Source organism: Dasypus novemcinctus, chromosome 7 (genome assembly GCF_030445035.2).
Source record: "Dasypus novemcinctus isolate mDasNov1 chromosome 7, mDasNov1.1.hap2, whole genome shotgun sequence".
Classification (NCBI taxonomy): Eukaryota; Metazoa; Chordata; class Mammalia; order Cingulata; family Dasypodidae; genus Dasypus; species Dasypus novemcinctus.
Window position 1 is genome coordinate 34010068 of NC_080679.1, and position 12381 is coordinate 34022448.

At 35.9% G+C, this 12381-nt stretch overlaps 1 protein-coding gene across 1 annotated transcript in view; it reads right to left on the reverse strand.

Annotated features, from left to right (window-relative positions):
* CPS1 (carbamoyl-phosphate synthase 1) overlaps window positions 1-12381 on the reverse strand; it is a 127532-nt gene that overhangs the window by 27790 nt on the left and 87361 nt on the right. The window contains exons 22-26 of the mRNA XM_058300192.2: window positions 8681-8822; window positions 7311-7376; window positions 6790-6853; window positions 4885-5066; window positions 252-446 (exon numbers count right to left, since the gene is read on the reverse strand). Of these exons, the coding sequence (XP_058156175.1) occupies window positions 252-446; window positions 4885-5066; window positions 6790-6853; window positions 7311-7376; window positions 8681-8822 (649 nt within the window). The remainder of the gene's footprint in view (window positions 1-251; window positions 447-4884; window positions 5067-6789; window positions 6854-7310; window positions 7377-8680; window positions 8823-12381) is intronic.

Genomic DNA, 12381 nt, shown 5'->3' on the forward strand with positions numbered 1-12381 from the left:
CTAATTCTGTATATCAAATCTAGCATAAAAATAGTTTGAACTTCTTTTCATTGTCCAAATCTTAATGAGGATACTCCTATCAATTTATAACTGGCATTTTACTGCAATCATGGAAATACAGCAACTTTAAAGTGAATTCACTAAGCATGGTACATTCTAGCTGCCCTGTAGTTTCACATTCCCAGCAGTAAACATTCAGGTTAACTTTTCAAAGCAGAACATCAAAAACAGACACGTGCTTTTCTCCTTACCAAAGTATTGACAGCCTTCCATGGTGCCTGAGCCACATTCAGCTCATCTAAGACAGCCGAGAAGATGGAGCGATCCTCAGCCCTGTCAATCTGCAGAGGGCTTGTGCCCATGATCTTGACTCCGTTCTTGTACAGAGGAACTGCCAAGTTGTTTGGAATCTGGCCCCCGACTGATATGATGCAACCACCACATGCCTGGAAAATGCACCCACAATATCAACCACTGGTGTAACATCATGAATGGACAACTGTGCTAATATTGCTTCCATATCCTTTCCGATGATGTCTAACATGATTGTAATACTTTCATCTCTCCCATCAATGGATGATACTAATTTATGCCACAAAGAGATAAACAGACTTTGGTCTGGCTTTCCAGGCAGTCACATGCTAAAATACCTACACACAAATATTACTTGTCATTTTCATAGATGTGGCATTTAGAAAAGGAAAATCAAGCCAATTCATATTTTCACCATGCAGTCTACACTAGAATCAATTAACTTCTGGACTACTTTTGTAAGTTCCTAAATGGACAGATTTCTCCTTCCAGCAGTCTCTCCTGTCCCCTTCCACCCCAGCACTCCACATTCAGATTAATCATCCTACAAGACTCTGTCACCAAGTTACTCCTGTATTCAGAGTTCTCCAAAGGCCCACACTGGCTAAGGGATGAATTATAAGATCTTTATTTGAGATAATGACCCTTTAAGCAATTATGACTTTCTTGTCTTATCAGCAGTCATCACCCCTCTCAGTTCCAGGAAGATCTATCAATGTGCTCACTGTCCCCAGCTATGTACATTCCCACTGGCAAGCTTTCTGTACCCCATCCTTAACTTAGCCACCATCATTTCCCTTCCCTGCATTTTTCCCCCTTATCTAATGACCCCTGAACTAAGATCTAGTTTAAATCTCATCTCCCATTTTGGCACTCTGTCCACAGTTCTCTATTCTTTACTGCTTCCTCAACACTCATCTATAGTACCTCTTTGTACTGGTTCCTATTTGTTTCCTATTAACTTCTTAGCTGCTTTAGCCTTAATTTGGATGTTTGATTGATACAAAATTTCCTTACTCAAAACCAAATCTCTTATAAGCGATCAAAGCTTCAGGATTAAAAAAATAAATAAATAAGAAGTAGCCCACCAAAGAAACAAGGAAAATGTGGAGTTAAGGCCATCTCTGTATGATTCTCATTCATTCATTCAACCATTCATTCACTGACATTCTCAGTAGCAAATTAGATCTAATAAAAGGGAAACACAGTGTTGCAAATTGTATAAGTGAGGTAATCCTTTTCAACCCATACCTCTAAAATAATTTAAGAATGTATATTCTCTTATTTAAAAAACTGTCCTAAGCAAAATTGTGAACAAGGCAAAAATATCATCAATCAAAACTATAGCAAGGGAAGCAGATTTGGCTCAACTGATAGAGCATCCTCCTACCACATGGGAAGTCCATGGTTCAAACCCAGGGCCTCCTGACCTGTGTGGTAAGCTGGCCCATGCGCAGTGCTGATGCATGCAAGGAGTGCCACGCAGGGGTGTCCCCTGCATAGGAGAGCCCCACATGCAAGGAGTGCACCCCATATGGAGAGCCACCCCATGCAAAAAATGTGCAGCCTGCCCAGGAGTGCGACCACATACGTGGAGAGCTGACGCAGCAAGATGACGCAACAAAAAGAGACACAGATTCCCAGTACCACTGACAAGAATACAAGCAGACACAGAAGAACACACAGTGAATGGACACAGTGAGCAGACAAGTGGGGGAGGGGGAAAGGGGAGAGAAATAAATAAAAAATAAATCTTAAAAAAAAAAAAACTACAGCGAGGCATGACACCAACTTCTCACTTACTTGACCCTTTCCCACAAATACATGCATACATACATACATACATACTTCTTAAGGATAAGAATCCATGCAAATAATTACAAAACATAAATCAAAATCATAAATGACTAAGCTTAAAGAGTTACCTTTTCAAAGAGTAAAGGAATCTGCAGCCAAACGAATGCATTACTATGACATTTTAACTGTTATAAGATGTCAATATCAGGTTGATATTTGGACTACTGTCCAAAGTAAACCATGGACAGTAGTGTATAGTAATATATTAATAATCTTCCATCAGTGGTAAGAAAGGAAATATGCTAAGTGAAAGAACTAGGCAAAAAGTACTACATATTGCTTGACTCCCTCTATACAAAATAAAAATACAAATAAATTTGAGAGGTAGAACTAGATTAGCAGTTATGTATGGCAGGAGAAGGATAGAGAGATTGAGAGGTAACTACTAATGGATGGAGCTTTGTTTTTTCTTTTTTATTATTATTATTGGAGTAATGAAAACACTCTAATAACGACTGAAGGATGAATGTACAACTTTGTGATTAGACAAAAATACCATCAATTGTACACTTTGGATGGATTATATGGTTTATGAATATGTTTCAATAAAATTGACTTTAAAAATTAACAGGTGGGAAAGAGATTTCAGGACTCCTAGCACTCTCCTTCCCTCAACCTCTTGTCAATACTCTCACCAAAGCCACCTGCTATACTTCCAAAGCACATTACTTTTCTGAGATCACCCTTAGTGTTTTCTTGAGAGGTTCTTCTCTGATGTCATGAAAATAGTCTTGGTCCAGGAGATCTGGAATTCATCCATGTATTTATGTGTCCTTGGGAAAGCCAATTGCCTTTCTAAGTGATTCATACTTGTGCTTTGAATAAGTCTAGAAGTGCTTCGGATTTCCTGATATTTAATGCCTGAGTGCCTTCAGCATCACTAAGGCCACCCAAGATAGGATAAAGGCAGTCTCCTGTGGGTTGAGGCACACCTGTTATCAGAGACAATGGAGCAGAATCTGTGAAGCCTGCTGTGAGCAAATGCACAAATGCCTGTTTTCGACAGAGGAAATACAGACGCACATATATAGGTGTATGTGTAGATGATGTATAATATTTTCTGTGGGGTAGTCTAAAGAATACACCAAAGAAGTATTGTTCTTATGTTCTCCAACATGACACTTAAAATTATCTCATAATATAGAGCAATACTATACTTTAAATGTCAATTCACTTCAAAGAAGTGCCAACTTAATTTTTTCTTTCATACTGAATTCAATTCTAGTAAAAGAACTTCATTAATGTCCATGGGCAACTGCATCCAAAGGCAATCATTAGAAGTTTTTAAGTTTTCCTTAAGCCATTACATGGGGAAATATTAATTATGTATAAAACACCTGCAGCTGCTTGCCTGGAATAATTATTAATAGGTTAGAACAATTTTTTTCATTTTTTAAATAATATGTCATGGATCCCGGTACTTTCATTAGTATTTTGAAGGAAGAGAGCTGGTTTTACTGGACTTTATTTTGATGAGCCTGACATTTACAAGGTGCTCAAGAAATATTTGTAGCATACATTTGTTGTGATCCGTAACTGTCTATCTGAAATTAATACTAAAGAGAATCATTAGAAAAGCTACATCAGAGAATTTTTTAAAATGTGTATATTCTACCCAGTGGATCAATTTCATTATACTGAAAGATTAGAGAGTCAAGCCTATATAGAGAATTATGATTTATATGTATATCCTGAAATGTATCTATTTTTCCTTTACAATAATAAAATCATCACATTGTTCTAGCACAGAACTTTATATTTCACAATGTAATTTCAACCACAAATCTCATTTGACATTCATAATATTTATATGTATGACGTTACTATACTCATATCATTAATGTTTTTAAAAAACTGAAGCATGGAGAATTTAAGTAACTTGCCAAGTCAATGAGTTTTTCAGGTAAAACTAGAATTTAAGTCTTGTACCTCCAAGTAAGTATGTTGTCATTGTTGTTCTCAAAGTGACCATAAGGATGACTCTTTTGTGGTATGGAATTAATTGCAATGATATCAAAAGGCAACACAACTGGACATCACTCTGAAACTTTCCAGTAGCTATTTTTTTAATGGCAAGATGATTTCGCCTGTTCTGCAGATTTAGAGTAATATATGAAGATATGAATCCACTGTGATTATACCTCAATAACATCTGAGTTGGGGATGGAGGAGCAACTATAAGAGAAGGCTAGAAAGGAACCAAAATAATTCAGAATGGACTTATCCATCTTAAGTTGAAGAATAATGGCTTCATCTATCGGAACAAAGAATTAACTGGTCCTTTGGGGAAAATTAACTTCTCTCCACTGGGAACTGTTCATTCTTAACCAGGAACATCACATTAACTAAAATGAGTCTGTTTATTTTATGTTTAGACGACCAATTAAATCATTCAGTGAAAGATTTTTGAGGTGCCGTATTATGCTAGTTAATATGTATCTGGCACATGTTGCCAAGTAGTGTTTTCAGTATAGCTGGAATGCTTAGAAAGAAAAAGTGAATTTCATATGAAAAATAATCACACACTATGCCAGGGCATCAAAAATATGACTGAGCATGTGTTTTTAAGTTTCACTACAAAATTAGAAAATGAAGATACTGACAGCTCTTTCTCCTAAGGAGAATTACAACATAAAATCTACACACATAAATACACATATTTAAAGTATGCACTGCAAAAAGCAGAAAATATTTATTTTCTCTCTTTTTTTTTACCTCCTGATGGTAGATGTCTAAGATTCTCTCCAAAGACAACTCTTCAAAGTACAGTTTGTCACACTCATCGAAGTCTGTGCTCACAGTCTCAGGATTGCAATTCACCACTACCGTCTTCTTGCCAAGCTGCCGCAGAGTGCGGATACTGGAGACAGCACACCAATCAAATTCCACACTGCTGCCTGCAGAGACAATGAGATTCGGAAAAGGGGTAAGAGAAGCATGAAGTTACAACACAAAGAGTAGCAGAAATATATCACCTGTCAGTCCATGAAAAGGGAGCTAATACCCCTTCAATTTAATTTTTAAAGCTCTAAAATATAAATTTCAGACCCATAATGCACACTACATACATAGGAAGAAAAAGTGGGACTAATTAAACAATGAAATGTTGGATAGTTTTACATGCTAAATTCTACAAATAAATCAGTTATCTACATTTTTTAGCCATTCAGAACCTCAAAGTTAACAGGAAAGTTTTTAATGACAAAATAGCCCTCATTTATTGAAAAGGAACTCAAAGTATACACAGTGATCTAAGTACCCAAAAGCAGTCAAATAACAGTGATCAGAAAAACTGAGCTCTTCTTTCAGTCCTTCCACTTTGCTGTCTGAGGCCTAAACCAAATGATCCCAAAGAGAGCCTGAAGCTCTGACATAACCTGATTGATTAAAGTCCTGTCGCTTCCAAGCAGATCCTCATAAGCTTGGCAAGGCCATCCCATGCAGAGTGAGTGACCTTCTGGGAAGCAATTTGAAGCTCAGTAACTGCCTAAATGCCTAAAAATACCACCTCTACTGGGATGCCAGAATGACTGAAAGTCTTGGGAATTGTACTCATCTTTTGCATTAAGACATTGTCTCCTAAAAATTCTTGTCAAAATATGTTATCCAAATATAGCATGTTAATTTCCATCACCCAGTAAGTACACACGCGGCTTGGCTAGCCCTCCTTAGATACTAAAGTAATGCAGAATTACAATATAAATTAAGTAAAATTTGAAGAGGAAGAAAGAAACCTCCAGAGATGAGAAATGTAGGCAAGGATAAAGGTTTTCAGGGCATTTAGGCCTAAAATAACTAAGGTACTAGGTAGTAAAGATACAAACATTTGGGCCAACTTCAAGATTTTGAACAAGGGCTGGTACATTAGCATATCCTGAGAAACTTACAAGATTGTAAAAACTAAAATTAACTGTCTTTTAAGCAACAGAGAAAACCTACATACATATAAATCATATATTTAGCATATTCGTAGTAGAACACCTTGTAGAGACTAAATATTAAATATTCTGACTGGCTAATACCATTGTCCATTTAAATATATGCCTTGTAACTGTAATAGATCTTGATTCATTATTAAATATCTAAGTTTTAAGTGACTAGAGGCGAAATGTCCTTACGATTTCCAGTGCGTAAGTTTAAATTATATTTTATAATGCTTTGCATATGCACCAATGAGACAAGCTCTTTGCATTTGATGTAAACAAAAGTCATCCTGTTAGGTCAGAGATTGTATCTGCAAATGCAATTTATGGCTGATATATAAAGTCCGTGTGCAAATGTAGATATTTATGAAAACTGAGGTTAGATGAGATAAAGTCAAAGTCTAATTCATTTTCCAACCCCAGTTTCAATTCAATTCATGATGATAAAATGATAAAGGGGTGACATGATGAAATAGGAGGAGTTTGAACTTGTAGATGAGACCCAAGTATGAGTTCCACTTCTACTGCTTAAGACCTATGTTTTTTGGGGCTTTATCTGTCTGACCATCAATTCATAATTTGCAAAATCTTTATTATAATGGCACCTATTTTGTACAGTTCTTGAAAGGAAAGAATGACTGTGTGAAATGTACTAGATAACTGTAAAGCAATGTGTATATATCAATTATCACTTTACCAATATGATATGGACCACAGCCTAGCACCATCATTCCATGGTCATCAAATTTGATATCATGCTCCTAAGAAAAAAAAAAAAAAAAGATGTGGAAATTATTGCATGTTATTCTTTCTTCTAATAAAATTATTTGTCCAATTTATGAATATATCTTTCTCATTCTTCCTTTTGTTGACATGCATCCTCTTTTAGTCTCTGGGAATCCTTAGGTAGAACGCGTCACACAAACTCTACTTATTTGATGAAAGTAGATCTCATTCATATTTTTAATAAAATAATCATGGGAATAAACCACAATTGTATTTTAGTGTAACCACACTGTTCTTGTCATCTTTTCCCTTGTTTGACTTCACCTTAGACAGTTCTTTAAGAACTGAGTATAGAAAAACCTCAGCACATCTGACCCACAGGTATTACCAATATCATTAGATAAACAAAGAAAAAAATAATAAATATTTGCCAAAGTGGGCCATATTTGTAAATGTAGATCTTTCTGCATATGGCTGTTTGACCATTCTTACCTGACCATTGTAGGTAACATAGAGGTAGTTTGTTACTGATGGGTATTCTGCAGCCAGTGTATCAATCTGCAAGAGAAAATAAACAAATACATTGGGATTTTACTCCCTTCCTCTATTGTATTTTTTCAAGACTGGTTGTGGATTTTTGTGATTGCACTCATATTACTTTAATTCCTATTACTGCCAAATATAAAGATAGGAAAAGGACATGTGCAACCCCACTGCTTTCTAATTCTAAAAATGGGAGAGGGGAAAACAAAACAATGATATGATCTAGTTATCACCTGAACAATAAATGGCCACATTCCAAGGCATCACTGGAGAACCACAATAGTACCTCTCATAAGCATTGCAGATTGGTCACATAGTCAACTGGTGACCAGGAAGATTCACCTAGCTAGTCTAAAGCAGCAGCATATAAATTTGGAGCAAAATGACCTGGATGTAAGAGCATCTTTGGTTTGCAAATGAATACGCAGGATGTAATCTGCGTATGGCACTGAGCAATGGAATGACACAAATACTGTAAGGTATAGACAGAGGGGGGTGACAGGGGAGGGTTTCAATGGACATATTTGGGGAAAGTAAATCAATTCAGCTCTCAAGGGCCAGGAGCTCAGCTGAGTGAGCAAGAACGTGAGGCTGACAGGGCAAGCATAGCACAAGTCAGGTGAGAAGAAAAAAAGATAATTGCTGAGAAGGAAATATTTAGCATCAAGTCTGGGACCTAAGGGTGTGTCCCCTGAGCATATAGAGAAAAGTCAATGATTTTAAAGGGTAAAAGCCAGCTGGTGGTACTTTAAGGCAAGGCATCCCTTACACTAATAGCAAAAAAATTTTTTAAATTACCACAGTATACCTTTGAAAGTTCTAGTGTGATTGTCATGAATACTAGATGAGCTCATTATGTCCAGTCCTATCACAATGAATACTAAATGAACCATAATGATGGGGCACTTAAAATAAAGTATTACCCTGTAAAAAGTTAGTACCAAGGAAGGTAACTATTCTTTACAAGAGGGTCAGCCACAACACCAGGATATTTCAAGTCTTTCTATTATACTAAGGACTTCTCTTATGACAGGTAATTAGACACAGGTCAAAAAGCAGAGGAAAGGTCATTTTGAATTTTTTCCACTTAGGCCAAGAAAATCAGGTACCCACTCTACTCTCTACCTCCCAGTGAGCTACTTCATCCTCTCTGTTAAGCATAAATCAATCCTGTGCTGAATAAAATTGGTGACATCATGAACATCAGTTGGACGAGTAAAGTCACTTTCTAATTCTATCCATCTTTTCATTGACAATGGATTTCGAGCTGGTGCTACATTTACTCGTGGAAACTTGGGAAGAAAGAGAAACTCCTTTACCTGTTTAACCCAAGGGTGGATGTTTTTCTTCAGCCTCAGCTCCCTTGTCTGGGCCTCAGTCAGCCTGAGGCATTTTGAAATATGCTTGTCTGAGAACCCAATCTCCTTAGCCTTTCTCAGGGTTTCTTCTGTAATGGACTCACTAGGAAATAATAAAAAGTGACATTCAAGGTTAAACCAAACACAATAAGAAGAACGAATGGCCCAAATTCAAAAACACAAAAGTCTCACTATTTTCCATATTCAAACTTGTTTAGGTATCCTTATCTTTAGAAAATACACAAATAACCAACCAAATTCTCTCACCTCTATGAAGTCTATTTTTGATAATGTTAAACTTCTCAAACTGTGGTTGGTTGATTTCACACCCTGCACACTCCTTCCCTTTTTATTTTCTGAAGAAAGTCTTCAGCATGTACCATTCTAATGACTGTACCCTTTCAAAAACAAGCAAGGACTTCCTTCTTACTAAACTCATGAGCCTTTTCTAGAACACATTTAGCTCATTTATCAGGATATCCCCAAAGCTTAGCACATCATCTGGCCCACAGACAACACTGAATAAATACTTATTAAATGATGAAACCATAACTCTCCAGTGCCCTCTTTTTAATAGAAAAGAACAAGCAGTTATTGACATCAGCTTGTAACTGGAATTCAAAATGTACGCAAAAATAATTTGTAAAGAGCAAAGGTACAGGAAAACAAAATACTGCTTACTGTAAAAGCATCTTTAACCAAACATTTGGGTCAGCTATGTCAAACACTTGTCAATACAGTACAATTCAACTATAACTGTTTGATAGCCAACATAATGAAACTAAAATATGAGTGAATTGTCAGAAGGTCTAACTTACACTAAATAAAACACTTTCATTGAAGCCTGTTAATAGAATGTAAACAAATTAAATTAACAGCATTTTGTTTATCCTAATCTTCAATCTTCTTTATTTAATTAATTTAAATTTTGAGTTTGGAAAAGAGAGAATTGACAGGTGTAGCTATTGCTCTGGCTTTCTGATATCAGCATTACTTTGGATTTTTTTCAACTACAGCTCTTCCTGGTCAAGTCACTTTTTCTATTACACCTAAATTCTCTTCTGTCTCTCAAATCAATGTGTTAATTCTCCTAGTAAATTACATTTCTTCTTTTCTATTGCCATTTGGAATTTGTACTCTCCAAGTGTTCTACTAACTCCCTCTCAGAGCAACACATTGCCTTGTCAGATTCCTGAATACAAACTGATCATCAGTTGTTACTAATTACTTGCTAGGTATGTCAAGCACATCCTCAAGAACTGTGCTGCCCATCCAATACAGTAGCCACTAGCCAAACACAGCTATTTAATTTGAAATGTTAAATATTTTTAAAATAAAAACTTAGATCCACAGTTAAACCAGCCGTATTTCAAATGCTCAACAGTGGCACAAGGTTATGCTACTGTATTGGATAGTGCAGATTATAGAATAGTTCTATCTTTTAGGAAATTTCTACTGGGCAATGCTGCACCAGAAGATACAAAACAATATTTGAGACAAGGCATACACATGGAATGATAGAGAATAGAGAATGATTAAAGAAGTTCATGGAGGATAAAGTTTGTGGCAGAAATGAGAGCAACATGAGGTCAGAGAAGAGAAGTAACAGTGTGAGTGGTCATAGCTGAGAAATAGTATGGCAGCGGAGGGACATATGTATAAAGTTCAGCTGTATATAAATGAAGGAGTTTTAGGATGTGCTCTAGGCAAGGGAAAGTGCATTTGTAATAATTTGAGTATTCAAATAATGGGTATGGTATGTATAGGAAATATGTTGAGGATTTGTAGTTGGAAAGAGTTAATAGTTAACTGTGGATGGTAGGGGCAGGGCAACATACATTGTCATTCTTTCATAAGCACTTTAACATTTACCAATCATGCACTGTGTGTCAGGCCCTGTGCTAGCTACATTAATAGTGGAGAGACACAAGACTGAATACCCACATTCAAGGAGGTCAGAGTTGAAAGAAGGCAAATAAATAGCCATTGAGGTATCTGTACTGCAAGAGGTGCTATCAGAGAAATGTACTTAGGACTTAAGGCAGTGGCTTAGAGGAGAGATCCACAGCTCCCACAAGTAAGAAAAGATTTTGTGCACGAGGTAACTGTTGAGTTTATGGAGGACTTTGAAACACCCAAATTTGTGGTTATCTTTAATTTTTGAAAAAATATATTTTATCTTTGAGAAAGAAGGTAGAGGTAGATCTTGTTACTGTTCTTTTTGCTATTCATTTTGGAGATGTATATTCCTGTTTTCTTTGCCAAGAGTATTGTCCTAAATCAATTACTCATTTTCCTCTGTGCAAGTGAACATTCAGCCTCAAAATAGAAGTGCTCAACAAACAAGATATTTTTCTAAATTAGAATTTTGGATGATGTTCTTTTTAAATAAAAATTTCTAATCATGGATCTTGTGGAATATTTCAAATCATATTAATGTTTACATGTTTGAGGGCAGGCTAAAATTTTTCTCTGTGATTTATAATTTTATTAAAACATAACTTTGTAACTTGAGTTGAATGGAAAAATACAATACATATAATATTGAGCAAATTCTTACCCATAGAAAAATTCTACTTGCTAGAACATTTCCTCATCATCATGTGAGCATGATAAACAAAACAAGAAGCTAAGAATAAGTAAAGTTTCAATAAGACACTCCTTTATTAGTACAAAACCACCTGAGGCAAAGTCCATACCATATTACTGTATGGACAATCACATTAACTTAAAATGAGTAAAATCTAAGTCTGAATAATAGCAGTTGAGGCACATTTAAGAAGCCATGCATCCAAAGAATCATCATGTTTATACTTAGGAGTAGACCAGTAGCACCATAAATGCAAGTGTTTCAAGTCCAAAACTAAGTGGAACTCATACTTTTATCTTTAAATATTTCAGTTAGGATTTTCCTTTTTTGTTGCCTTGAATGGTTTGTTTTTATTCCTTCTCAGATGCAATACCAGACAATTCTTTAAAGATTGCCAGGTTGCATTAAATGAAAATTATAAATTATGATTTTACATAAACAAAAAAGGAACCATTTATAATCCTAGCATTTCTATTAAGAATGCAATAAATTCGAATTTGTCTTGCCCACATTCAGCCATGGAGTGTTTTCTACTGCTGGAATATGCACAATTCTTCTTTTTCACCAAAAAGAGTCTAATGGAGTACATATAGATATATCTAGGAAATATATGAAGTCTCTCTCCTCCAACCTCCAAATTAAATTGCAATCATACCAAAAGAGAGAGAGAGAGAGAAAGAAAGAGAGAAAGAAAGAGAGAGAGAAAGAAAGAGAGAGAGAAAGAAAGAGAGAGAGAAAGAAAGAGAGAAAGAAAGAAAGAGAGAAAGAAAGAAAGAAAGAGAAAGAAAGAAAGAAAGAAAGAAAGAAAGAAAGAAAGAGAAAGAAAGAAAGAAGAAAGAAAGAAAGAAAGAAAGAAAGAAAGAAAGAAAGAAAGAAAGAAAGAAAGAAAGAAAGAAAGAAAGAAAGAAAGAAAGAAAGAAAGAAAGAAAGAAAGGGAAGGGAGGAAGGGAAGGGAAGGGAAGGGAAGGGAAGGGAAGGGAAGGGAAGGGAAGGGAAGGGAAGGGAAGGGAAGGGAAGGGAAGGGAAGGGAAGGACGAAGGGAAGGGAAGGGAAGGGAAGGGAAGGGAAGGGA